This window comes from Peromyscus eremicus, chromosome 3, assembly GCF_949786415.1.
Source record: "Peromyscus eremicus chromosome 3, PerEre_H2_v1, whole genome shotgun sequence".
NCBI classification, from domain to species: Eukaryota; Metazoa; Chordata; class Mammalia; order Rodentia; family Cricetidae; genus Peromyscus; species Peromyscus eremicus.
In genome coordinates, this window is record NC_081418.1 from 40,972,110 (window position 1) to 40,999,874 (window position 27,765).

The following is a 27,765-nucleotide window of genomic DNA, read 5'->3' on the forward strand; positions in this document are numbered from 1 at the left end:
CATGCGCCACCACCGCCCGGCTTGGCAATCTGTTTTTACTATCTACATGTCCCCTGATGCTGTGGCCGTGAACACAGATGCACATGCACATGACTTGTGTCTAAGGGTACTCATGTATATGCACAAATGCACATGAAGCTCTACTTTTATTATCTCTCTCTCCCCAGGCATGGAGACCTGTGTCACCAGTTCTTAGTGTGACCAAGGAGATATTGAAGCATCCGGTACTTCCAAACCCAGAAGAAACAGGAAGGCGAGACATGGTTTCTGCCTCTTCTCGGTGGCTCTTCAGCCTGTGCAAGGTCCCACAAGGATCCACAGAGGGTCTCACGTAAGAGTCACAGGTGGTGGTGGTGCACACCTTTAACCCCAGCACTCAGGAGGCAGAGGCAGGCAAATCTTTGAGTTTGAGGCCAGCCTGGTCTACAGAGTGTGTTCAGGAGAGCCAGGGCTACACAGAGAAACCCTGTCTCAGAAAAAAAAAAAAAAAAAAGTATCAGCCATGCCTACCACACAGACTAGGCGCAGGGCGGGGACCAAGGCACTTGGGTCACCTTTTCCGTTTCAAAGTTTCCCAGACAGCACCGGGAAGTGGCTAGTTGGGGCAGCCCAGGGATACAGGCTTAAGGATGACTCTGATCACCGGGCCCCACATTTCAAGCAGCCCAGCCAACACACAAGTGCCATGAAGAAATACACACATGCAAGGAAGTCATGGACAAGTGTATAGAGTTTATTCTTGTGTTTTGACACTATGGGTGTCTGGAGGACAGGCCCGGGATCCCATTGTCTGAGCAGGGCACTGTCTCTACAGCTGTGGCCTGGAGGTTGCTGCTCACCCAGGGGTGACCTCTGACCAGACAAGTCCTGGCTGAGGGTATTCTTAACTCAGGGTGGAACCAGAGGCTGCTCCTGACCGGGACTGGACAGCGTGTGAGCTAGTTGCCAGTAAGCAGGACTGGTGGGCAGGCTTCAGGTGGGATGCAGTGGCCTTCATGCTCCACCAGGCCTGCAGGGCACTGGCAACCTGGAACACAGGGCCTCACACAGTGAGCTGCCAGCTCCCCTAGGGGTATGTGCTGGTTGAAACAGGTACGAGGACAAGGCGGTCCACATTCATCAAACACAAAGCCACGGTCCGTGGGGCAGCCCACCACTGCAGGCAGAGGAAATCCATGTCACAGAGGTCCCCCAGCATCTCTCCGCTTGTTATGACACACTTGTGTTATGTCTCCCTGTGCCCTCCCTGCCCAGACTTGAGTCTGTCGGGCTACCCCTCCTTTATGTACGGGGCCCTCATTCAACGCAAACGTGTATCACCCCCTTACCACAGAGTGTAGGGCCCCTCCAAACAGGAGTCACCCCAGCCTGGCGACAGTGGCTGGCATAGGCTTCCAGGGCGTCACAGAGACAGGCGTCAGCTGAGGAGCCTGGTCCACAAGCACATAGGTCATAGACACAGGCAGCAAAGAAGGGTTCTGGTGGTACCACAGCATGGCAGTGACTGAACGGGGAGGTCTTCAGGAGCCCACACCGGGCATTGGCCTCACGCCTGGTACGGTAGCCTGCTGCCCGACATGGGTCCACCTCTCGGCCTGCAGAACAGGGCCGGCCAGGACCCAGCCCCTCGGGGACCTACATGGAGGGAGCAGCCATGAAAGCATCACTGGCAAAAATCCCCCTTCGAGCAGGACATGTCATGCTCCTGTAAACCAATTCTTACCCACAACCTTCAATGGAACTCACTGGACAGAGAAAAATAATCAAAAAGACAAGAAAGTGGAAGTGGGGGGCCAGCCGGGAGGAGGAGGGGATTAGTAGGAATAGGGGAGACCAAGAGAGGGTGATGGAGGAGGTCATCAAGATACAGTGTGTACATGTATGAAAATGTCAAAACGAAAGCCGGGCGGTGGTGGCGCACGCCTTTAATCCCAGCACTCGGGAGGCAGAGGCAGGAGGATCTCTGTGAGTTCGAGGCCAGCCTGGTCTCCAAAGCGAGTTCCAGGAAAGGTGCAAAGCTACACAGAGAAACCCTGTCTCGAAAAACCAAAAAAAAAAAAAAAAAAAAGTCAAAACGAAACACATTACTATGTATAATTAATATATGCTAATATATTAATATATGCTAATAAAAACTTGTTTTTGTTTTTTTGAGACAGGGTTTCTCTGTGTAGCTTTGGAGCCTGTCCTGGATCTCACACTGTAGACCAGTCTGGACTCAAACTCACAGAGATCCACCTGGCTCTGTCTCCTGAGCGCTGGAATCAAAGGTGTGAGCCACCACTGCCCAGCTGAAAACTTTTTTTTTTTTTTTTTTAAGAGCAATGTATAGTGGTACACACCTATGATCCTGGAACTAGAAGGCTGGGGAAGAAGGATCCTGGGCTAGACAGAAAGGCCCAGGCCAACCTGGACAACATAGTGAGACTCTGTATCAAAAAAGAAAAAGGGGGCTGGAGAGATGGCTCAGCCCTTAAAGGCTAGGCTCACAACTAAAAATGTAAGAGTTCGGTTCCCAGCACCCATGGCTGTCTCTCCAGCCAAAAAAGAAAGAAAGGAAGAAAGAAAGAAAGGAAGGAAGAAAGGAAGGAAGGAAGGAAGGAAGGAAGGAAGGAAGGAAGGAAGGAAGAAAAAGCAAATAAGTCAAAGCTCTCCCTTCAAGAATAGCAAACGCTGGGCTAGGGATGGAGCGCAGCTGGAAGAGTGCTTGTCTAGCCCACACAAAGCCCTGAGTTTGATACTCTGCCCCCCACAAAAAACCCGTAATGGTGGTGCATGCCTGTAATCTCAGCACTCGGGAAACAGAGGCAGGAGGATTAGTTACACGGAGAGTTGAGTTCAAGGCTACATAGAGAGTTCAAGGACAGACTGGGTTACCTGAGACCCTTTCTCAAAACCAAACAGAAAGTCAAAAGTGTCCATTGTCAGGTCTGTAATCCTGTACAATGGAGGCTGGATAAGAGAGTCACAGGCTGGAGCCCAGAGTGGGCTCCCTAGCAAGACCCCGAATCAAAAGCAAAAATACAACCAAAAGGCAGAGAAAAGTGTTTGCCATCTCTTTTTTGAGATGAGCTAAGACTAAAGAAGGTAGATGACTTGTTCAAGGTCACACAGCCCTTGAGTGAGAGTGGGCTTTAGGGATTCGGGTGACGAGGCTTCCAACAGACCATCCTACCTCCGCTATTAATCAAGACAGGCTTTAAGCCTCCGACTGCCATGAAAACCCCAAAAATCTACCTTGGGTCCCTTTTCACAGCAAGGCCTGTGCCCAGTTCCTCTAGCCTGCCCCAGCTCCTTGCTCCCAAGTCACTTACCTTCCAGCTGTTCCCAAATGCAGCCTCTGTGGGCAGGAGCCTCCCATCTGGAGCCTGCAGATCATCCTGGGCAAAGCCATTGAAGTTCCCACAGAGACCACAAGTCCGGCCCCGGTAGGAGCTGGGAACTCTGACCTCCACCTGGGACTGCCCGTCCCACAGCACCTGCGCGAGAGACCCCAAGGAGCTCATGTGCTAATTTGGTAGTCCCCCTGCTGCGGGATGGACAGGTGCACAGTGCACACTGGCGGACCACTTCCCTAGCCCGTACACATCGCTATGCAGCCTGGCCAAACACTGATCGTGGAGAGAGCTGCCCACTACCCCCAGGCGTCTTTCCACTGGGCTTCAGGTGGAACAAAACCCACTTCCTGAGAATCACCGTCGTGTGGCCCTAAGGAAGGTACAATGCAGTCAGAGTCTGGATCGCGTGCACACAAGCATGGGTTTGTAAGTTATGACTCTAGCTGGAAGCAGAGAACCAGTCACCTTTCCAGAGACCACCTAACGCACCTCGCTTGACAGCCTCCCCATTTCTACCAACTCCCCACTTTACAGACAAGCAAACTGAGGCCCAGAGTCTCAGTATATGGATGGCGGAGCCAAGAGTGAAAACAGGCTGGCGACAGAGCTTTTTTAAGGATGTAGCTGCGTTCTCTCACTTCTGCTTCCTCCTTCCACCCGGCGGGAGGGAGCAGGCACCGGTCTTAGCAGTTACGGGAAGCATAGGCTCCCAGGCCTACCCAGCTTTGCCCTCTGGGCACACCTGAAGCCCAGGCTGGGCATGCAGGATCACAGTGTGCCCACGGAGCTCAATGTACAGCAGAGGCTCCTGAAGGAAGGGCAAGGTCACCGTGTGCTGGTTCACCTGGAAAAGAGAGGGAGGAGGGAGGGGCCATGTTGGGCCAGACAGGTGAACTGTGCAGGACTGACCTTCCCTGGGTCCTTGGCTCACCATGACTGTCCTGCCCTGCAGCAGCCTCACAGCCAGGGTTCCCAACAGCACCGCTACCTCTTGGGTCCAGGCCACACCCCTCCGGCCCCGGTCATCATTAGTCACGTGCACACTATGGGGAGGAAGGGCCCGGGTGCCAGAGGTCAGAGGCGCCAGGTTTAGGTGTCAGGGGGAAGGGAGAAGGGTGCATACCTGAAGTCCTCGCCTTGGCAGTCCTTGGCCAGCACGTAACTGCAGCTGCCCTGGAAGTGCAGCAGGCGGCCATCGAAGGTGCGGTAATGGGGGTCTCCGAAGGCCATGCAGGAAGCCGGCCGGGGCAAACAGCGGGGACAGCAGCTGCCGGGACTCAGGGCAGGAGCCTCATCCTGGTCTCAGACCCAAACACGGTCAGTCACAGGACACTCGCTTGTCAAGTCTCAGCTGGCTCTCATAGAAGTCTGAGCATCCGCCCATCTTCTCTCTGACCCCTTGAACCCAGGTTCACTGAGAGCGGGTCAGGGCACCCTCTGGTGGTCACTCCCGGAACAGCACCATCCCTGACTCCACTAACCGCTGATGAACGGCAACAGAAGCCCAAGCCCCCTCTCGTGGCTCTGGGATAGCAGGGCCCTGAGCACCCGGCTCCTACCACCTTGGATCAAGACACTCACCCGGCCACACGCGAGCTTACTGCAGCGCTGGCTCTGGCAGCGCACAGTGCCAGCCAAGCAGGAGCAGCTGGTGCAGGCGTCCACGGCCCAGTGTTCCCCAGAGGCTACCTGGCGGCCCTGATGCATGCATGACTGGGTAGGAGCTGAGAGGAAAAGAGACAGACAGGGTCGGTGCCCTACTCAAACACTTCAGTACTGATGGAAGGACAGCCATTTCTCCTCCTCAGACTGAGTGGTGGAGGAGCTCCGCAGGGGACTGGTAGATGGAGAGCTGGCAAGACCCCTGAAATATTTGCATTACCTGCACCTGTCATGTGACCTGGAGACAAGTGGGTGTGGAAAAGGAGGAGGGTCCAACATCCACCAGCAAATAGGGGCCATGAGAGTGGTAGACACATTGTGCTGGACAAGGAGCGAGGCCTGGGCTTCATTCCCACCTGCACTGCTGGGGGTGTTCTTGTGGAGCAGACAGAAGGGATCAGCTGTCACCCTTCCCGTCCTCATCCCAGCAGGTGCCAACTTTAGGCACCCCAGCCAGCCCTAAGGACAGGAGCGCTCTGGGCACCCCTTGAGGTGACACTCCAAATGGCCCCGCTGAAGACAGATACTATTGTTTAGAGATTTCCTGCAGGAACCAAGGTTTCCGTGGGCCTTCTGGGAGGGCCTTAGGCAGTGTCTCTTCCATCTGTCCCTTCTATCTGCCCCCAACGGTGCAGGTGGGAATGAAGCCCAGGCCTCCTCCAGCTGCCACTCACAATGGCCATGTTTGCTGGTGGGTGTTGGACCCTCCTTCCTTTACCTATCTATGTACTTGTCCCCAGGTCACATGACAGGTGCAGGTAATGCAAGTGTTGCTGGGGGTCCTGCCAGCTCTCCATCTGCCACGCTCCTGCTGGAAGCTTCCATCGCTCAGGCTAAGGAGGAAAAATGGATGCCCTTCCGGGGCACTCTCCCTTCTCAGAACTCATTGTCCCATTCCACAAGCACCCTGAGGATGTTAACTTCCTCAGCAAGCCTGGTAAGGCTGGTGGGTATTAGGCCTTGCCCTCAGGCTGGTTGGTTATGGAGTCCTGGAGACCCAAAATGCCAGTCCCTGGAACCCTCTACTGGGCCAGCTCCCAACTGCCAAGTGCAGTGCACTTGAGAATGTAGGCCTCATGGGTCTCCCCCAGTGGATAGTCCCTCCATTTCTACAAAAGGATGACAGCTGCATTCTGCCTTCAGCCCCCAGGGCACCCACACATGCCAAGCCTTCCCTCCTCCATCCCCAGGCTCCTCTCTGAGGGGAAGACCAAGTCTGGCCACTTACCCTTACACATGGGGCAGCAGCTGCCAGGGGGGGTGTGATGCTCTGACAGGGAACAGCTGAGCTCAGGACAAGCCCGGTGAGTACAGAGCCACGTCAGCTCCTATTGTGGTTATGTAAACACGATATGGAGAAGACAGCCGATCTCACGGAGGTGTGGGGGCAGAGTCGGGAGTAAGGTGTGGGCAGGAGAAGGCATTCAACAAACGGGCAAATGTCAGAGTGAGCAAGAGCTCAGGAGTAGCCGTGGGGAAGAGGCCAGGAGAAAGGGGGCTCTGAGAGTCCCCACAGCAGGAGGACTCACCTGACAGCGGCAGGTGTAGCAGGGGTCTGGTGGCATCAGCTCAGTCCCCAGTAGGCCCTCTGTGCAGTTACTCAGCGCCTCTGTGAAAGCAAGAGGCCAGCATGGGGTGAAGGGGTCAGGGGACAGAAAGCGCAGTCCCAGCTCTCTCCGCACAAAGAAGTTTGGACCTCCTGGTTTTTTGTGTGTTGGTTTTTGTAGGTTAGCTCAATGAGACAGAAAACAGAATTATTCACGAATTTGCATGTCATCCTTGCAACAGGGGCCGTGACAATCCCCACAGCAATGCATTTGTCATTCACCAACCCAAATTTAGTACATGTGCTGCTGAAGTAAGCGACGTTAGCCCCTTGGGAGAACTTCGATACTAAGGGGGGTAGGGCTGGAAACTGGCTCAGCGTGGCTCCTCAGCCTGGGGTCACCAAGCATGCATCACGACCAAGCTGCCTGGCCTGTTCTTGTTACTTCCCTTCATATAAACTGGCCAAAGGGGGAGGTAGTGAGGCATCCCAGGTTCCAGTCCTGGCTCCACCCTCGATGGACAAATACATCTACTTCTCCGAGACTCAGTTTTTTTTACGTGTAAAAAGGAAATAATACCACTCTACTTGACTGGGTCACTGTGAAAATTAAATGAGATGCAGCTTATTAGAAGCACCAAGTCGTGTGTGGTATACATTAGGTGCTCAATAAAGGAGTCTTCTTCTCACCCCTTTGCAATTCATCCTAGCAAGTGCTATGTGGGGGAAGATTATTTTAAAGTGTGTTATTTTTGTTTATGTTACGTTTGTTTAACTCTGTGAAGCTGTGTTACTGTGCCTGTCTAAAACACCTGATGGTCTAATAAAGAACTGAATGGCCAAGAGCAAGGCAGGAGAAAGGATAGATGGGGCAGGCAGAGAGAAAATATAGAAGGAGAAATCTGGGAGGAAAAGAAGATCTAGGAACGAGAGAGGAGGAGAAGGAGGATTCCAGGGTCCAGCCACCCAGCTACACAGCAAGCCATGGAGTAAGAGTAAGATTTACAGAAGTAAGAGAACAGGAAAAGCCCAGAGGCAAAAGGTAGATGGGTTAACTTAAAGTTAAGAAAAGCTGGGTGGAAACTAAGCCAAGCTAAGGCTGGGCATTAATAATTAAGAATAAGCCTCCATGGGGCTGGAGAGATGGCTCAGTGGTTAAGAGCATTGACTGCTCTTCAGAGGACCCAGGTTCAATTCCCAGCATCAACATGACAGCTCACAACTGTCTGAAACTCCAGTTCCTGGAGACCTGACACTGTTATACCAATGCACATAAAAAATAAAGTTAATAAATTGTTAAAAAAAAGAAAATATTAAAAAAAGAATAAGCCTCCGTGTGTGATTTATTTGGGAGCTGGGTAGCAGGTCCCCCTAAAAAAGAGCAAAAAAAAAACAAAAAAAAACAAAAAAAAAACAAAAAAAAAAAAAAAAAAACAAAAACAAAAAACAAAAAAAAACCCCAACAACAGTGCCATAAGAATATATCACCCCGATGGAAGGCCATGATGATTTCACAACACTATGAATGTACTGAATATGTACTGAATACCCCTGAGCTGTAACTTAAACACAGCCAAGTGGTAAACTGTATGTTACCCAAGAGCTGTACGTCTTTACAATAAGGACTTGAAAAGAGGACAGAGGGGCAAACAGTCTGTATGTAGGAAGATGTGAGTGTGCAAAGCAAAGCCCGGCCATCGTGTCTGTGGTGCTGGACTTCCGCTGACGACACCCGGCTTCACAGCAGAGTTGAGATGGCTGGGTAAACGCCAAGTCTTAAATCGAGGAGACTAGTGTGCTATTCTTCAATAGTTATAATAAAAATACAACTCTCTTTGCTCCCACGTATCTTTATCAATTATTATTTGAAGAAAAGAAACAGAACGGCCCTCCCTGTCCCTGCTGCTGAACCACTCAACGCCCCTGTGGTCTTTGCCTTTGCTCCCAAAGAGCCGGCAGACAGCCGCTACCCTGCAGCGCCACCTGCTGGGCAGGATGTTCCACAACCCGCACCTGGCAGCGGAGGCCAGCAGTCCCCGCCAGCGTCCCGTGCAGCTCACTTAGGAGCGGAACAGGCTTCACCACTTAGGCAAGAGCTTCCAAAACAGTACACTTGAGTCAGGAGAGGGCTGAGGTGAGGCGGGAGAGCTAGCTGGCTCTTCTAGCATGTCTCTCAGGGTGCAGCCCTGCCCTTCTGGCTTATCTACCCCGTATCGTAGGACTCACGGGCACAGGTGGGGCAGCAGCGCTGAGGTCCAGGGGGCAGAAGCTGGCCCGGTGGGCAGCCCACCAGACTGGGGCACTGCCGTCGGCGACAGTGAAGGCTGGGAGGCCTCTCGGGCTGCAGCTACAGCAAGAATGAAGGAGCAGAGGTGAGTCCAAGGCCGTGAACTGCTTCTGGACACCGGGATCCCCGTCTGCTGCACCCTTGTCTTCGGGCACTGTGGGCACGTCACCTTGCTCTTAATCTGGAGATGATGCCCCTTACTTTTTCAATTGACTGGGGCCTCAACCATCATGTGACCTTTAACCCTTTGGCGCTCTTCATACCACCCCTCCCCCACCCCACTGCCTGTCTCCTAACCCATAACACCATTCATCATCTTTTGTATTTTTTTGGGTTTTTTTTTTTTTTTTTTTTTTTTTGGTGTTTCGAGACAGGGTTTCTCTGTGTAGCTTTGCGCCTTTTCCTGGAACTCACTTGGTAGCCCAGGCTGGCCTCGAACTCACAGAGATCCGCCTGGCTCTGCCTCCCGAGTGCTGGGATTAAAGGCATGCGCCACCACCGCCCGGCTCATCATGCAGCCCAGGGTGGCCTCAAACTTGACATGTAGCCAACGCTGGCTTTGTGTTTTCTGTTTTTTGTTTTTTTTGTTTTTTGTTTTTTTTTTTGTTGTTGTTGTTGTTTTGTTTTGTTTTGTTTTGTTTTGTTTTTGAGACAGGGTTTCTCTGTGTAGCTTTGTGCCTTTCCTGGGACTCACTTGGTAGACCAGGCTGGCCTCGAACTCACAGAGATCCGCCTGGCTCTGCCTCCCGAGTGCTGGGATTAAAGGCGTGCGCCACCACCACCGCCCGGCCAACGCTGGCTTTGAATTCCTGGTCCTCCTGCCTCTACCTCCCCAGTGCTAGGATTACTGACATATGCCACCCTACCCTGTTTATGTGGTGCTTAGGATTGAACCCAGGGCTTTGGGCATACCAGGCAAGCACTTTACCAACTGAACTACATCCCCAGCCCTCACCATTACTTTTAAAGTAGAATGTAAACACTCTGCATGTGGGTTGCTCACTACCCCTGAACACCACCACCCCAAAGACCAGCTAGGGGGTCCATTGACAGCCTCCCCATTCTGACCTTGTACTCTATCTAAATCCAGACCTGGTCCCACTGGCCAAGCTCAGCCTGAGTCCTGAGACCATGATCCCCATGGTCATGCTCCATGAAGTGGCCAGCCCCAAACTCTGCCCTCTCCTACCTCACAGATGCACACTTCGCAGGGGTCTGCTCCAGGCTGGAAGCTCTCCCCAGGCTCATACTTCCGGCCCTCACGTTCACAGCCTTGAGGTGAGATGAGAACACAGAAGGAGGAACCTTCAGGCCGGCAGCAATGGTGGGGGCCTCCTCCACCCTCCAGCTCCCGTCCCCCACCCTGGGGCTGGGGAGTGTACAAGAATGAAGGCTACTTCTCCTGCGGCCCCCCCTCACCCACCCCTGCCACTGAACCCAGCGCAAAAGCAGGAAGGTGCTCACTCCTGCCCAGGGCTCCCTCCCACGCCAGGTTCCAAGTACCAGAACAGCGAGGACAGCAGTCACTGGGCCCCTGCTGGGGCCGGATGCAGGCGTTGACACACTGGACTTGGGCACAGGTGATGACGCCCTTGTGGCACACGCAGGTGGAGCAGGGGCTGTCGGCAGGCACCCAGCTACTACCCTCAGGGTGTTCCTCCCCGTGAGCGAGGCAGCCTGGGTCCCAGGCAGGCAGGTATAAGCTTTGAGTCTGAGATCTGGACATCTGAACCCCCCAATCCCACCTGCGGTCAGCAAGACATGGGGGCACCAGGATGGGGGTGTGGCATGGATATGGCAGGGATGTGGCATGGATTTGGACTAGGGCAGAACTCATGTCTGTGGGGGTGTAGGGAGCCATTTGCTTGTTTGATCAAGCTGCAAGCAGCAGGCACTGCTGATGGAAGTCCATCGAGCAATGCTGGTATGCAGCAGGCATTTAATAGATGCACATGGCATGAACTGCTCTATTATACCCATGCACCCCAGGCAGCTCTCCAAGCCTCAGTCTTCTCCTGTATGCAGTGGGGATTGTATCTGTCTTGTCTTGTTTACAAGGCAAGGTGGTTTCTGGGTTACACAGGGTGGGGTGAGGGGCAGCAGACTGGCTGAGAAAGCCTGAGATTCTGGAGCCAGAGGCCAGGATGTACATCTTGACCTTGCTACTCGCAAGCTGAGTGGCCAGGAAACTTATGTTACCTCCTTGTGTCTCCTTTTCTCATCCTTAAAAAGTGGGAAGAAGAGGACCAGGGAGATGGCTTAGCCAATAAACGCACTTGCCACCAAGCTGGACAACCTGAGTTGGATCCCTGGGGCCCACATGGTAAAGGGAGAAAAGGACGCCCGTAAAGTGTCCTCCGATCCCCACATGCAGGCTGTGATGTGCTCCCCAACCAAAATCAATGAACAAATGTTATTAAAAAATGAGAGTGAGGACACTCTATATCTAGCTAAGATCGCTCTGCTCTTAAATGAGGTGTGTGGGGGCTGGAGTGGTGGCTCAGTGGTTAAGAGCACCACCTGCTCTACCAGAGGACCCGGGTTCAATTCCCAGCACCCACATGGCAGCTAACAACTGTCTGTAACTCTAAGATCTGACACCCTTACACAGACATACATGCATACACCAATGCACATAAAATAAAGATAAATAAATTGTTAAAAAAATGAAGTGTGTGTGGGGGTGTCTGGTACACTGTATATACAGTTCCAATAAGTGTTATTAATCATGGTTATTATTACTACTGAAATAGGGAGAGAGACCGCATTGAGAGGAATCTAGCGAGCCAACTAAGGGCATGTTGATCTGGGAAGAGAAAGGCTGAATGTGGATTAAGGGGACAGCCAAGAACTGAGGCATGGGAGGGGTAAAGGGGAGGTTATAAGGTCAGGGGCTGAAGTGTGGGTACGAGGTTGGGTACCTGTGCATCGAGGACAACAGCTCCCTGGCTCTGTGACCTGAAGCAAGCAGGGCAGGGGCGGGCACTGAAGCCTCATACAGCTGACCTGGCCAGCCTGCAGACAGGAGATGCAGGTCGGGGGCTTGCCATGGAGGCTTGGACCCAGAAGCACGGGGCCATCCTTGCTCAGCCTTGTTACTACATACCCAGCAGCGGCAGCGCTCACAGCTGCCCTCCGGTCCCTCAAATTCCTCCCCATCTTGATGCTCCCGGCCCTGAGAGACGCAGCCTGTGGGAGACACACTTTCTGTGGGGTGGGGGTCTGTGCCACCCTGGCCTACCTCAGACCTGGCAGAAGGAGAGGGGAGGAGGAGGGCACAGGTGCCAGGCACACAGAAAGGTAGAGGCAAACTATGCTCACTGCGGCAAACAGGGCAGAAGCAGGGGCCTGGGGAGGGGTGGGTGCAGAGAGCCGGAGGGCATGGTTTCTTCTGACAGCGCACAGAACCTTCCTGGGGGAGAGAGCACACTGTTACTTGGACTTCCCTGTCACCTTCCAACCAGGCTGCACTACCAGCTTGGCAGGTACCCTACTGAGCTTATAAGTCCCGAGCCCCTCTTCCAGAGAGACCTGACCCCACCCTTGTCTTATCAGTTATCACAAGCAAATTATGTCTATTGCAACCTAGGTGCAGACCACTCCTTCCAGGCCAGAGAGGAAGGTAAGGAATGAGAAGAGGCCAAGACCCCAAAGAGTCACCTCACCTGGCAGGTGCAGAGGGAGCAGGTGGGGTCAAGAGGATCAGGAAGGGTCTCTCCAAGGGCAGCAGTGACCCCATGGTACAGGCATCCTGGCAGAGTGGGAATGTGATAGGTAGACCACTGTCAACAGAGCCCACCCCCGTCACGTGCATGAACACACACACACACACACACACACACACACACACACACACACACGCACGCGCACACACACACGCACACGCACACACAGCTGAGCTAGAGCTAGTGTAGCGGAGAGGGGCAGGGAAGGGGGTGTGAGGGCAGCTATCATCAGGGCTGCAGGATTTTGCACAGAGATTTGCAGGCATGAAGAGGCTGGAAGACAGTGGATATGGAATGGAGATGAAAGACCAAGGAGAATGTCCTGCCTGCATGGGAGAGGACAGGGTGGCACAGGCAGCCTGGATATGTGGCCAGGTGGGCTGGGTCAGAGGGGGTGGGCTGGAAAAGCTGCCCATCCTGGTTGGTGACTCAGGAACCACTGGGCAGTTTTCAAGAGGGTGACATTTTAGAAAGGCAGCAAGACAATTTAAGAGCAGGAAAGCTTAGAACACAAGGGACCAATTGGTGAGGTGACAGTAGGGACAGAGAAGAGGGCAGATCGTGCCTATGGGGATTCTGGGGGGAAGAGAATCTGTATGTGTCCATCTCAGGGCTGAGTTGACAGGGTTCAACTGTATACAAACCTCCGGTCCACTGGTGCCCGGCCCCAGGGAGCCCCAGCAGGAGTAGAGGGGAGGCAGGTGGCTCCTACCCTGGCAGGTTGGACAGCAGTGCTCAGGTCCGATGAGTGGGTGGCTGCAGGCTGGAGGCTCACAGAGCTGGCGGGTGCACGTCACAAAGCCTCCAAGGCAGGTGCACAGGTTGCAGGGTTCCCGGGGATCTGGGAACTCCTGGCTGCTCAGATAGGATACCCCCAGATACTCACAGTCTGTCAGAGAGGGGAACGGAAGAGGAAGGCAGAGAGAGAGAGGAGAGAGAGAGAGAGAGGAGAGAGAGAGAGAGAGAGAGAGGAAAGCAGTCATTCCCTGAGCCTGACCTGGCACCTGGGGGTCTTGAGGTGGGGCTGGGTCCAGGCTCTAGTAAAGGAGCCTTGATGGGGTGGGGTTTGGACCTGCCAAAGGGCAGGCTTTCTCCCCTGCACCCTACAAGAAATCCTAGTGTCCATCTATATGGAAAATACACAAGGCTCCGCCAAAGGGTTAGATGCTCAGGGGGCCACTGCTAGAGGGCACAGTCCTCCCAGACTACAGCTGGGGATGGAGTGGTGTAGGTTCAAGGTAGCCCCTTTCCAATGCTCTGCAGTTTGACTAAGGAGGGGGACAGTCTGCCCTGCACTCCTCTATGACATTTTGCTTGCATCCCTTAAAAAGAAAAGGAGGGGGGCTGGAGAGATGGCTCAGAGGTAAAGCACATTGACTGCTCTTCCAGAGGTCCTGAGTTCAATTCCCAGCAACCACATGGTGGCTCACAACCATCTGTAATGAGATCTGGTGCCCTCTTCTGCCCTGCAGGATACATGCAGGCAGAACACTATATACACAATAAATAAATAAATATTTTTAAAAAAGAAAGAAAGGAAGGGATGGCTCAGCAGTTAAGAGCACTTGTTGCTCTTGCAGGGGACCGGGGTTCAATTCCCAGCACCCACATGGTGGCTCATGATCATCTATAACTCCAGCTCCGGGGGATCTGATGCCCTCTTCTGACTTCTGAGGGCATTAGGCACACTCATGTACACAGACACACATGTAGGCAAAACACTCATACTCAAAACACACAGACTAAAATAAATAAATCTAAAAAACAAACAAACAACAACAAAAACCTAACCAGGTGAATGGGGTACAATAACACACACCTATAATCCCAGCACCTGAAAAGTGGAGGCAGAGTGATCAGGAGTTCAAGGCCACCTCAGCTACACACTGGAGGGAGGGGAGAGAGGTAGCTCAGTGGCTAAGAATAGATTTGCAGCATGAACAAGGACCTGAGTTCAGCTCCCAATACTCAAGTAAAAAACCAAACAGGGCTGCCCACACACCTACAACCCCAGCTCAGTGGGGACAGAGACCAGAAGGCCACTGGGACTTGCTGGCTGCCAGCCAGTTTAGCTTGGGGGGTTCAGTAAGAGACCTTGTCTCAAATGAAAAAAGGCAGAGGGCTGGAGAGATGGCTCAGAGGTAAAGCACATTGACTGCTCTTCCAGAGGTCCTGAGTTCAATTCCCAGCAACCACATGGTGGCTCACAACCATCTGTAATAAGGTCTGGTGCCCTCTTCTGGTCATACATGCTGTATACATAATAAATAAATAAATCTTTAAAAAAAAAAAAGATACTTCAAAAAAAAAAAAGGCAGAGCATGATAGTGCTTGGACTTTACACACCCATGCACATAAAGTGGACTCATACACACAAAATTAAGAGTTTAGAATTGAATGAACATACACACATGTCATATGACATATATATGTCATATGTGTGTATATATGTATAGATAGATATAGATGATAGATAGATAGATAGATAGATGATAGATATTTTTTGAAACAGGATCTCATATTGCTGAGGTTGACCTTGAACTCCTGATCTTGCAGTCTAAACCACCTCAGTCCTAGGATCACATGCATGAGCCACCACACCCAGGTTGAATTTAACAGCATTGTGCTTTAACTGTATTCATTTTAATGGTAAAATCTCCTACTCGTGACAAGTCTAATTTTTTCGTTTAATCCCTCTGGGGGCTGGTGAGGCAGCTCAGTAGGTATGGGCTCCTTACCATGCCTGATCATCTGAGTTCAGTCCCCGGGAACTGGTGGGAAGGGAACTGATTCCTGACAGTTAGTTGTTCTCTGACCTCCAGCTACATAACTAGTATGTTCATATGAAGAAAGGCACTAAACACATAAAGTTACATTTGGTAGAAGATGCTAAAATAGATTGGGTTTGCTGGTTACAGCCTGTTCCCAGCATTTGGGAGGAAGGAGGAGCGGGGCAAAGGTCATCCTCTGCTATATAGCAAATTGGAGGTCAACATGGGCGACATGAGACCCTGTCTCAAAAAATAAAGATTACTGAGATAATACAAGAGTGACAAGGAGTGAAGAAAAAAATTTTTAAGGAGTTAAAAATTAGACCGCATGGGATTTGGTCATTTGCCCAAGTTCACACTCCTAAATTTTTTCAAGGACAGGAGAAAATCCAGGCGTCAGCACAGGACTCTGTTGTTGTGTTTGTTTGTTTTCCAGATAAGGTTTCTCTGTGTCGCCCTGGCTGTTGGGAGTCTCTAGGTAGACCAGGCTGGCCTCGAACTCTGAGATTCGCCTCTGCCTCCCGGGTGCTGGAACTAAAGGCGTGCACCACCACCACCACCCACGCCGCTGCCCCTTTTCCTTACAGTAAACACTGTTTTACTATTTTGATCCGCTTTTGAGCAGCAAAGAGCAGGCTGGCTCGGCTCTCTCACCAGCACCCCTCCCCACCCCCCACCCCCCACGCCACGCCCCAGCAGTGTGTCCTGTTGTCCCCCAAACCCCAACTCACTGTCACAGGCAGGGCAGCAGTCTTCCCTGGTGGGGAAGGGACATGGTGCAGGGGCACAAGCCCTGGGCTCGCACTTGACGCTGCCCTCCCAGCAGAGGCACACGTGGCACGCCATGCTAGGAGATGGGAAGCGCTCCCCACTGGCAAACTCCTTCCCCTGATACAGGCAGCCTAGGAGGAAGAGCAGGGACCTGGAACCACGGTGGCTGGTGGCCAGACCCTGCTATTGGACCTGTTCCTTACATTCTTATTATAGTCCTCAGGCTGGAGAGACCGTCCGTCCGAGGAAGGAGGACCCCTGGGAAGGCACAACTGGGGAGCAGGGGCATCAAGGCTGGGAGAGGGGTAGCGGATGGCAAAGCGGGGTAGGGGATGCCACTCGGATCTCGAAGGGTGCCACAGAGGAGGTACCATCGCAGGAGGGGCAGCAGGGGCCCTGGCGCGGGTGGGCGCAGGGCGCGGGCGGGCAGGGCAGGCGCTGGCAGGACACCGAGCCGTCCAGGCAGAGGCAGCGGCTGCAGGGGTCTCCCGATGGGAAAAAGTGCTCCTGGTGGCGGGCGGGGACCGCATCCCCTGATCGTGGGCAGCCAGCAGGAACATCTGCGGAGAGAGTGCGTCACTGCACGAGGGGCAGGAGGAGCCGCGGGGAGGGGCGCCCGAGGGAGCGGTGCCTACCTGGGCACTGCGGGCAGCACTCTCCCGGGGGCAGGACTGGCTCGGGACAGGACTGCGGCGGACAGCGACGCGCCAGGCACTGTACGTTGCCGCTCTGCGGATGGACAGACAGATGGAGCCAAGTCGGGCTAGTGCGAAGTGGTCCCCACCCCTTACGCACCTCCCCTTTCCTCCGGGTCACACACTCACCAGGCAGCGACACAAGCGGCAGGGGTCAGTGGGGTGAGGGAAGTCCGCTCCGTTGGGATACTCTTTCCCACCAAAGGCACAGCCTGAAGAGGGGGCAGCTATGGGCCGCTGTCCCCAGGGGTAAGTACCTGTTGGGGAGTTCTCCACGCCAGGTGCACCCCTTCCCCAGCTGGGCCACCTCACCTTGGCAGTCTGTCCTGCAGCAGGTGCTGGGCAGAGGGTGACCGCAAGGAGCGCTGGGGCAGGCACGGGGCTGGCAGCGAGCCTGGCCTTCCTGACAATGGCACTCCTGGCAGGGGTCTCTTGGATGAGGGAAGCGCTCTCCATCCACAAACACCTGTGTCTCCAAGACGCAGTCTGGGCAGCAGACAGTGGAGACAGCATTTCCGGCAGAGGCTGACGGTGCTCGGTGCCGCCTGCAGCCTTTCCAATGCTCCCAGAACCCAGAGCCACCACATTAACTGAGAAGAGCCAGTTTGGAGGCTGTCTCCAATCAGGGAGAGGAGGAAGGGGGCTGGGGTAGCAATGCATATCTCTCTCACTGGTGTGAAAATTCTGAGTTCCTTTACTAGCAGATGGAGATGGATGTGTGTCTCTGAGGATGCTAAGGAGAGCTTACACACGTGTGTGCCTGGGACACAGATCCATGCATGCAGGGACCATGCCCCGTGCACCGGAATTGCAGGAACCTGTGTTATCTGAGAGGAATGTAGGGTCCCAGAAAAGGGTGGTCTGGTAACACAAAAGGATACCAAGTCTTTATTTTCCTCCCACCCATGCCCTCTTGAGTTCCGTAGAGTTCTTAGCTGTATAGGACCAAAAACAGTTCTGAAAGCCATAGCTTTGGAAGACAGCTGTTGGCCCCACCTGGCTGTGTGACAACGGAGTCCTTGCCCCCGGGCCAGTCAGACACAATAAACACATACCTGGGCACTTGGGGCAGCACTGGCCTGGTCCACTCTGGGGCTTGGCACAGGTTGTGGAAGGACAGTTGACCAAGGAACACCTCACAGTCCCATCCTGGGAGCAGGGAAGGGACAGTGGCAGAGGGTCCAGGAGAGGCTCCGCAGGCACTTTTCAGCCCAGGGATGTACCTCACAGTGGCAGGTATGACAAGGGTTGTCCACATCTGTGAAGTTCTGCCCATTGGCATACACTAGGCCATGGTAGGTGCAGCTCTCACAGCTAGGGCAGCAGGTACCTAGGTGGGACGGGCTGGTCAAGGTGGGCTGGTCAAAGCCAGTGAAGAAGGATGAGAGCTGGTGGGGCACTCACCAGGTGGCTGGGTAGGATGCTGGCAGGGTACGGGAGAGCAAAGCACAGCCCTGCACACAGGCACTCCATCTTGGCAGGAACAGGTGGTGCAAGGCTGCCCATCCGGCTCCCACTGGATCCCCTCAGCAAACTCCTCACCATCCAGCACGCAGGCTACAGCAAGGGGTCTGTCACCATGGCAACCTAAATATCTTCCTCTGTCCTTGTCCTTCCCAGCCCATGGGGGCCCTGGTTTGCACCCCACCATAGACTCTGAGCAAACCCTGAGATACTTGGCAGGCCCTCATTATTGGGGTACAGTTCTCCCCTGAGCCCCACCCCATACACACCTGAGCAGAGCTGGGGTCCAGAAGCAGACCGTGCACAGGGGGTGACCGGGCAGTCCTGTTCTTCACAGGATACTTCACCAGCCTAGGAAGAGGGCCAAGTGAGAGGCCCTTAAGGGGTGCCACAGACCTGGGTGGAAGGTGGGCCCACTCACTCACCTGGCAGGCACACCGAAGGCAGCGGCCATTCTCTTGGAGGGTGAAGGTCTCCTGGCTCTGATATTCATGTCCCTGGTATTGACAGCCTGGACAGGAGGACAGGGCTCTGGGGGACAGAACTAGTTGCTGAGCAGGAAGCATCATGACACCCCAAGGCATATTACCCCCGTCTTGAGGAAGATTACCTAGGCATGTCCTCTAGGAGGCCCTTGCCTGCACCCACCACACACACCACAGAGAAGTGTGCCACGAGAAGTGGGGTGAGGACTCAGCTATGGGGTAGGGGCATAGGTGCAGGAAAGCTCACCATCATCCAGAGCCTGTCCCTAGGTGGTGCTTGCCCCTTGCGTGGTGAATGGTGACCCTGCCCCCACTCACCATCACAGACAGGGCAGCATTGCCCGGGAATCCTGCCCGGATATCTGCAGGGTGCAGGTGGGCAGGGCAGAGGCTCACACTGGACACTCCCATTCTGCCAACAGGGCCCAGTCAGCAGGGAACAGACCCTGAAGCCAGGCCCTCCCTGACAGGCTGCCATACTCACAGCACAGCGGCAGCTGGAACAGGGGTCCTGGGAGTCCACAGGCTCCCCACTGCTATGCTCCCGCCCATTTAGGAAACAGCCTATTGGGAAAACAAACGCGCTCAGATGTTCTTCAGGGGAAACTCACCACCCCAGTCCAGATAACTCATGCTGGGCAGCCATCAGCACTCCTGACCTCTCTAGGGTCCCTGTTCCCCTCCCGACTCCTGACTCACCATCACACACTGGGCAGCAGGTGCCCGGAAGGGGCCTGGCAGGGTATGGACACAGGCTGGCACACTCCCGCTGGCGGCATTGGATGTGACCCTCCTAGCAAGGGAAGGCAAAGGAAAGACCCACCCCCGGGGTTCAGCCGAGAAACAGAAATGGCATTAGAATCCCAGCCATCCACTCATTGGATGTTCCTGTGGGATGAAATGCATCCCCCACCCCCAAGGTTCATACGTTGAAGTGGCTGCCCCTGGTGCCTCAGAATATTTTCTCTTTTGGAAACAGAGTTGGTGAAGACGTAGTTAGTTAATGAGGTATTACTGGAGTAGGTCGTTCCCCTAACCCACTATGACTTAGCATCCCTATATAAAGGGGAACTCAGATTCACACAGGGAGAATGCCACAAGATAAAACCAGATTTGGATGTTGCGGCTGGCTGAGGGACGGCTCAGCAGTTAAGAGTGTTTCCTGCTATTGTAGGGGAAGTAGTGGCCCCAGCCACCTGGGACTCCAGCGCCAAAGGACCTGTTGTCAATGGTCATCATGGGGACCGCACTCACATGCACAAACCCACACTCAGACACACATGTATCCACATCATTAAAAAAGAAAAATGAGGCCACGTGTGGTGGTGCACGCCTTTAATGCCAGTTCTTGAGAGGCAGAAGCAGGCAGATCTCTGAGTTCAAGGCCAGTCTGATCTATATAACGAGACTGTCTCAAAAAACTTTTAATAAATGAAAAATAAAATCTTAAAAAATACTTGGATGCTATAGAAGCCAAAGAATGGCAGCAATGATGACAGGAATGGCACAAAAATTCTCTCTCACAGCCATCTACGCAAGCCAAACCTGCCACACCTTGGTCTTGGATCTCTGGCCTCCAGAAACATGGAGTATATTTGTGTAGTTTTAAGTCACTTAGTATGTAATCCTCAATTACAGAAGCCTTAGGAAGCTGGCACAGACGGACAACCTAGCATGTTCCTTAGCTATCTGTGACTCAGTCTACCTATCTGGGAAAAAAAATAGACAATAGTAGTCCACTGCTCATGGGCTTGTGGGTTGAAATGAAAAGTGTAGGTGGGCATCTACCTCAGGACGCTGGTGCTTAAAACTTGCTCCAACTGTGCCCTCTGCCTATTCCTAGGGCATCTTTCCCCACTTCCCCTTCGAGGCCTAGGTGAACAGCACCCCAACCATGAAATTCTAGATCCAAACTTCGGAAGAACAAGATAACACAAGCCACATTAAGCTGTGTAAATTATTTTTCCAAGGCCAACTTTTGAAACATAAAAGGAAACGAAGAAATTAACAATTTTATATTATAATCTATTTACCTGTCACCTGTAAAATACTATTTCAACACGTAGTCAACACAGAGTACCAATGAGATATTCTGCATTCCTTTTCATCCTACTGTGCTGGTTTTGTGGGGTTTTTGTTTGTTTGTTGGTTGGTTGGTTGGTTGGTTTTGAGGGAGGACATTTGTAACAAGGTCTCACTGTATAACCTACACTGTCTACATAGTCATGATCTTCCTGCTTCGGCTTCCTAAGAACAGGCATCACAGGCAGAAGTAACTACTTCCAGACAGGGTCTTACCATGTAGCCCAGGGTAGCCTCAAATTCACGAGTTTCCTGTCTCTGCCTCCTAAATGCTGAGACGAAAGCCATTTGCCCCCACATCTAGCCCACGGCAGTTCTGGCCAGCCACATCTTAAGGGCTCTGGTGTCACAGGATTGGCTACTCCAAGTGCGACTGCGTTCCTCCCTCTCTGGAGCTCTGACCACCCAGCGTGCCCTGCCCTACCGGCTCTCCACCCACCCATGAACTTCTTGAGCTAAAATGACCAGCCTGCTGAACAGAGCGGCGAACAGGCAAGCCCACCAGGTCTCGCGTGCTCACAGGGCCCACAGTACAACCGTCTCTGTCTCTGTCTCTTCTTGGTGCCCACGGATGTGGCCCACGGAATGAAATCAAATCCAGCAGGCCCGATGGCAGGCAGGGTGAGGGACAGTCGGAGGGCAGCCCCGGGACTCACCAGGCATCGGCAGATGCGGCAGGGGTCTCCAGCAGCGGTCCACTCCTGGCCATGGTCCCTGTGAGAGCTACCTTCTGTGCAGCCCGGGGCTGGGGACAGAGAACAGGGAATGGGAATCGTCCGGGGCCCCATCTTGCCTAACTTGCCACTCCCATCTCATGCTCTCACCTCTGTCTAGACTGGCGGTTCTCAACCTTCCTAACGCTGCGGGACCTTTAATACAGTCCTCGTGTTGTGGTGACCCCCCAACTACAAAATTATTTTCATTTCTACTCCATAACTGTAACTTTGCTACTGTTATGAATCATAATGTAAATATTTTTGGAGATAGAGGGTCACCAATTGGGTCGCGACCCACATGTTGAGAACCACTGGTCTAGACTCTCAGAGACTCTCAATGCCCCAGGCAGGGTGGGGGTGGGGGTGGGGGTGGGGTCCCCCCATTGCTTCTCAGCCTGCTCTTCCATGCCTTTCCTAGACAGCACAGCACACCCTCCAGCGAGGATCCCCCCGGGAATGCCTTCCCTTCTGGGCCCAGATGGACTTGTTCTCCTTAGGTTCGACTGCACCTGGTCCCTAGGGGCTTCTGCTCCTGCCTCTGTAACACTAGTTTATCCTGTGGCTGTGACTCAGGGTCACCCTCTAGTGGTAATCCCTGAGGGAGGATTCTGTGTCTGGGAGCCCAAAGCAGATACCAGTCATTTATTAGACAATACTAGAGGGTACATCACGTGCACCTTAAAATGGAAGACACACAGAGAAACAATGACTTAGACTCTTGTAACCACTAAGAGACAACAGAAACATCTGAACTCGGGTACTGTAGCTCCAGAGTGTTTGGCCTGGCTTTGCCTGCCCACTGATCAAACATCAGTCTAGAAGGGAGGGCTCTGGAGTCGAGAAACAGTGTGACCGTCTGCTGGGGACTCTACAAAGAGAGAGTCACAGGGACTGGAAAGACAGCCCAGTGTTTGAGAGCACTGATTTCTCTTCCAGAGGACCTGAGTTCGATCCCCAGCAGCCCCCACAGGCACTGCATACACACGGTGCACAGATGGACATGCAGACGAAACACCCATACACAGTAAACAGGTAAACGAATAACTGAAAGTGTCACGGGTTCTCACCCTGGCAGGCTGGGCAGCAGTGTCCAGGCCTCAGGACTGGCTCAGGGCAGGGGCTTGGCAGGCACTTCACCGGCACACATCGAACCAGGCTCCTCTACAATGGACAGTGTAACAGCCCTGGGTGTGACTTCCAGCGGGTGTCCAGCGGGGACGGAGGAGAGTCTCAGTGGCACCAGGCTCAGAAGGCATGTACAGGGCTAACAGTGACGGACATGGCAGGGTGGGGCAGAGATGGTCCAAGGAAGCGGGCCTGGGCAGAGGCTGCAGCGACTCACCAGGCAAGAGCACTGGAGGCATGGGTTGGAACTGGACAAGAAGCTGGCCCCTTCCTCATGAAGCTGCCCTTCATACTCACAGCCTGGAAGGTTGCCAGGATGGCAAGGGTCACCAGAGATCAGGGTAGGGGGGACAATACCCAAGGGAAGGCATGGCCCTAAGTAGGTGTGGACCCACTGAGGCTGAGGGGATCCATGGGTAAGATCAGTCTGTCACCTGGACGGCAGACAGGGCAGCATTCCCCAGGTGGAGTGAGGGTCTCCAGGCAGTTGAGCTCAGAGCATGAGGGCCCGTGGCACTGCACAGTTCCCGCCTGCAGAGCAGACACCAAGTTCTCCCTCGGGCCCTCTCCACTGTCCAAGCTGGGGTGTACTCTGCAGGCCTCAAAGACCTAGCAGGCTCCAGACCAGGATGCCCAGAGGCATGGCCAGGCCTCGGGTAATGCGGAGCAGCGGGGACATGAACTGTGATGGGGGCTATACCCTAATCCTCTTACCTGGCAAGTGGAGATGACACAGGTCTCTGGATACCACATTTCAACAGCCCTGTGGCCCCCAGAGCAGCCTTCAAAACCAGGCCTGGATCCCCAAGTAAGAGACCCAGGTGCCTGGGACTACATCAAACAGCTGGACGGGTTAATTTTATAGTTCCTTCATCTTTCCAGCAAGTGACAACCAAGGGTCTGACTCTGACACAGTGTCCTGCTTTTATTTATAACAGGTGGGAGGAAAGTGTCTTGAAAGGTGAGCCCGCCCCACCTCACCCACCCCACTCCATCCCTGCGCCACACGGGACACCATCGTCAAAGGCTATTATCATACAGCGCAGCAGTGGCCCTGAGGCGCCCTCTCTATGTGTCCAGGTCTTTGAACTACACAGTCTGGGACATGAGAAGAATGCCAGGGCTCTAAACCAGTGCCCCTGTGTGTTCATCAAGCACTCGGCCAATGAGCCACACTGCGAGCTCCCTTAAAATCCATCCACTCCCAGGACTCCAGTCTTGGTCTCTATCCAAGGGCTGGCTGGAGTCCTTGTCCCTTCTAACTGACCACCAACTGGGATGCCTCTCCTGGTGGGAGACCAGACAAAGTACGGGGCGCTCAAACAACGGAATTCCAGATAGGTGACACTCTGTGGGGTTTTTTTGTTTGTTTGTTTGTTTTTTGGTTTTTCGAGACAGGGTTTCTCTGTGTAGCTTTGCGCCTTTCCTGGAACTGGCCTCGAACTCGCAGAGATCCGCCGGCCTCTGCCTCCCGAGTGCTGGGATTAAAGGCGTGCGCCACCATCGCCCAGCACACTCTGTGTTTTTTAGTATGGCCCAGCCTGGCCTGGTGATGCAGGTCCCTCTCTCTCATTCCAGGTGTTCTGGAGGCTGAGGCAGGAGGATCAACAGTTCAACACTCGCCTGGGCTATAGAATGAGTCCAAGGTCAGCCTGAGCAACTCAGCAAGACTATGACTCAGAAGAAGCAAGTGAGCGAGCAAAGACAACGAAAAAAGAGGTCTGCGAATACAGATTAGTGGCAGAGTGCTTGCCTGGCATGCCGATGCTCTTGGTTTAATTGCCAGTCACACACACACACACACACACACACACACACACACACACACACACACACCCAAGCCCAGTGTGGTGGCTCACGCTTGTAGTTCCTGCACTGTAGGCCAAGACAGAAGATTGCTGTGAGTTGAGTCCAGCCTGGGCTACCTAGTAAGTTTCAGACCAGTGTGAGAGCCTATCTCAAGAAACTAATAAGAAGCCAAACACGGTGGCACACACTTTGAATCCCAGCATTTGAGAGGTGGAGACAGGAGAATCAGAACCTCAAGGCCAGCCTCAGCAACATGAAACAGTCTAAAAAAAAAAGAAAAGTGTCTGTGTGTCTGTGTGTCTGTGTCTGTGTGTGTATATATATATATTTTTAAATCATGTGTTATTTGAAATTCAGATTTTGCAAAGACTAGCTAAAGAAGAAACAATGAACTTGGAAGACAGAGGCAGGAGAATCCCTGCGACTTTGAGGTCAGCCTGCTCTACATAGGGAGTTCCAGGCCAGCCAGGGCTACATAGTGAGACCCTGCCTACAAACAAACAAACAAACAAACAAACAAACAATTCCCACAGAGCCACAGCTCTCTTCAAGTCGCTGACATCACTGCCCTCCTAGCTTCCTGTCTGACCTCTGTTATTCCGTAGGATCTAACTGGTCACCAGCCCCTGCCTGTTCTGTAGAAACAGACCCTGCCTGCGGCCCCTGCCCTCTCTGACCCTGTGTCTAGACAGTAGCTGAAGCAGCCTTCCAGCTGGTCTCTGCATCCATCCCATACTAGGGGGGTATTCCTAACACTCTTCTTTGGCTCTGTGGACTTCAGCGGTATCCCAGAGCCACAGAAGGAAATCCAAACTGCATGGCTGGCAGTATCCTGGCTCTTTCTAGACTGACTCCCGCCACATGTCTCTCCCACCTCTGCACCTGAGCACAGAGGACTCTTAAGCATTCCTCTTTCTAGTGCAGTTCCACCAGGAAGCTTTGGGGGCCCAACAAGCATGTGGAGACTGAGCTCCGCAAAGTGGAACCAGTTGGAATCCCAAGGTCATGGATGAAAGTCTGGCCAGGAAGGGCAGATAGACTCCATAACACAACCGGCACAGCATGTCAGTGACACGTGCCTAGAGAGAGACAGACAGACAGGTGTGGGATACCCAAGTGGGTCTCAAGCACTCACCAGACAGCGGCAGGTGGTGCAGGCATCTGGGGAGAAGGTCTCCCCATGACCATAAGACTGGCCATTGTGGCTGCAGCCTGAGGTGGAGACAGTAATGTCATTTGGGACCCTAGTGTGTTTTCCAGGCCCCCAAACAGCTGCAGTGGGTGGGTGGGGTGATACTGACCGAGGCAGTGCGGCAGGCTGGGCTGAGGGCCACAGTGTGCGGTCCCATCACGGCACACACAGGCCGTGCAGACGTCAGGTTCCCAGCGAGCCCCTTCAGGACAGGTGCGCCCCAGCCCCCGACACTGGGGGGCAGCTGAGCAGCAGCCACAAGACTCCAGCTGCATCATCCTGGCTTGCAGGTCCCTGTTCTGGGGAAACAGTGGAGGGGCAGGCTCGGCTCAGCTTCCGTCATGGACAATTCCTCAAGGACTGTGAGATGGAGAAACTGAGGCAGAATGAGGATTCCCGAGCAAAGGTGAGTGCCCTTCCATCAGCATGTTTCAGGGAATGTAAAACTGCTGCTTGAACAGAGAAACTCAGGATTCATTCCCTGCCCTAGTAATTAAAGAGTAATTTGGAGTGGAGGATAAAATCCTGGCTGGTGGTTACTTGTTATAAAGCCTAGTCTGGTTGTAAACTCATGCCAACCCTCCTGCCTCAGTCTTTCCGGTGATTACAGGCATGCATCACTTTGCCTGGCTTTTAAAGTCAGTATTACCCATTCACAGTCTTCCCAAGTGCTGTCTGACGCTTAGGGAGTATTCCATCCTCTCTCTCTCTCTCTCTCTCTCTCTCTCTCTCTCTCTCTCTCTCTCAAAAGATTTATTTATTATATATACAGTATTATGCCTGCATGTTTGCCTGCATGCCAGAAGAGGGCACCAGATCTCATTACAGGTGGTTGTGAGCCACCATGTGGTTGCTGGGAATTGAACTCAGGACCTCTGGAAGAGTACTCAGTGGGTTTTTTTGTTTGTTTGTTTTGTTTTGTTTTTTATCTCTGAATCATCTCTCTAGCCCAAAATTTAAGGTTATTTTGTTTTGTTTGTTTTGTTTTGTTTTGTTTTGTTTTTTTGAGACAGGGTTTCTCCGTGTAGTTTTGGTGCCTGTCCTGGATCTTGCTCTGTAGACCAGGCTGGCCTTGAACTCACAAAGATCTGCCTGGCTCTGCCTCCCGAGTGCTGGGATTAAAGGGGTGCACCACTGCCACCTGGAGTATTCCATTCTCTTTGCCAAATGCATGAACAAATACGTAAATCTGGGTCAAAAACACATACCCTGGAGGCTCCACATTCCAAAAAGAAGAGGTATCAGGACTAGTCAGAGAAGAACCTCTCTGTGTGCATTTGCAACAGAATTCTAATGGCTGGGGACATATACCTTAGTGGCACAGCCCTTGCCTAGCCTGTGTGAGGACCTGGGTTCAGTCTCAAGCACTGCCAAAACAATTACAAATAAACAAAACAAGGGCTTAGGGATGGCTCAGTAGTTACAAGACGGTCTGCTCACACAGAGGACCTGGGTTTGGTTCCCAGCTCCCACATGACGGTTCATAACAGTCCATATAACTCCAGTTCCAAGAGACCCGACACCCTCTGAACCCGGTTCCTCTGGAACATCAGTCAGTGCTCTTAACCACTGAGTCACCTCTCTCCTTTTTAGTAGGTAACTGTTATACCTGCCTAAGACCTTGAAGTGCATGCCACTCAGGACCCTTAAGATTTGGAATGTACGTACTCAGGTCTCTCTTCACCTCCTCGTAGTATTGGATGCTGAGATCTTGGACCAGGCAAATCAGCATGAGACAAAGCTCAGCTTTCCCAGACCCTACAATAAATCTCCCATGCTAGTGAGTTAACCCTAAATAAATTCCTTTGCTCAAAAAAGAAAAAAAAAAGCAGGTTGTGGTGGTGCACACTGGTGGATTTGCTAAAAGAGAGAAGGGAGGGGTCACGTGGTGGCCACGCCCCAGGGGCATGTACTTCAAGGTCATAGGCAGGTGTAACAGTTACCTGCTGCCTCACTAGGGGCAGTGTTTCAAGGTCATAGCTAGAACAGCTACCCACTACAGCCCTCTTCTGGCCTCAACAAGCCGTAGGCACACACATGCTGTACATACAAACACATGTACAAACACCCATACATGTAAAATAAAAATAAATTTAA

General features: G+C 53.0%; 1 protein-coding gene across 1 annotated transcript in view; it reads right to left on the reverse strand.

Annotated features, from left to right (window-relative positions):
* Window positions 1-760: 760 nt before the first annotated feature.
* Window positions 761-27,765, reverse strand: part of Kcp (kielin cysteine rich BMP regulator) — a 29,620-nt gene continuing 2,615 nt past the window's right edge. The window contains exons 3-38 of the mRNA XM_059257485.1: window positions 25,778-25,967; window positions 25,612-25,688; window positions 23,102-23,198; window positions 22,885-22,967; window positions 22,610-22,703; window positions 21,483-21,571; window positions 19,444-19,537; window positions 19,229-19,308; window positions 19,063-19,156; window positions 18,685-18,770; window positions 18,529-18,610; window positions 18,200-18,352; window positions 18,019-18,125; window positions 17,851-17,944; window positions 17,108-17,281; window positions 16,925-17,007; window positions 16,736-16,829; window positions 16,472-16,660; window positions 16,061-16,231; window positions 13,271-13,447; window positions 12,499-12,584; window positions 12,155-12,245; window positions 11,940-12,022; window positions 11,755-11,848; window positions 10,337-10,510; window positions 10,023-10,105; window positions 8,773-8,893; window positions 6,530-6,609; window positions 6,229-6,328; window positions 4,920-5,062; window positions 4,462-4,634; window positions 4,270-4,381; window positions 4,081-4,182; window positions 3,315-3,479; window positions 1,329-1,635; window positions 761-1,156 (exon numbers count right to left, since the gene is read on the reverse strand). Of these exons, the coding sequence (XP_059113468.1) occupies window positions 939-1,156; window positions 1,329-1,635; window positions 3,315-3,479; window positions 4,081-4,182; window positions 4,270-4,381; window positions 4,462-4,634; window positions 4,920-5,062; window positions 6,229-6,328; window positions 6,530-6,609; window positions 8,773-8,893; window positions 10,023-10,105; window positions 10,337-10,510; window positions 11,755-11,848; window positions 11,940-12,022; window positions 12,155-12,245; window positions 12,499-12,584; window positions 13,271-13,447; window positions 16,061-16,231; window positions 16,472-16,660; window positions 16,736-16,829; window positions 16,925-17,007; window positions 17,108-17,281; window positions 17,851-17,944; window positions 18,019-18,125; window positions 18,200-18,352; window positions 18,529-18,610; window positions 18,685-18,770; window positions 19,063-19,156; window positions 19,229-19,308; window positions 19,444-19,537; window positions 21,483-21,571; window positions 22,610-22,703; window positions 22,885-22,967; window positions 23,102-23,198; window positions 25,612-25,688; window positions 25,778-25,967 (4,440 nt within the window). The 3' untranslated portion in view covers window positions 761-938. The remainder of the gene's footprint in view (window positions 1,157-1,328; window positions 1,636-3,314; window positions 3,480-4,080; window positions 4,183-4,269; window positions 4,382-4,461; window positions 4,635-4,919; window positions 5,063-6,228; window positions 6,329-6,529; window positions 6,610-8,772; window positions 8,894-10,022; window positions 10,106-10,336; window positions 10,511-11,754; window positions 11,849-11,939; window positions 12,023-12,154; window positions 12,246-12,498; window positions 12,585-13,270; window positions 13,448-16,060; window positions 16,232-16,471; window positions 16,661-16,735; window positions 16,830-16,924; window positions 17,008-17,107; window positions 17,282-17,850; window positions 17,945-18,018; window positions 18,126-18,199; window positions 18,353-18,528; window positions 18,611-18,684; window positions 18,771-19,062; window positions 19,157-19,228; window positions 19,309-19,443; window positions 19,538-21,482; window positions 21,572-22,609; window positions 22,704-22,884; window positions 22,968-23,101; window positions 23,199-25,611; window positions 25,689-25,777; window positions 25,968-27,765) is intronic.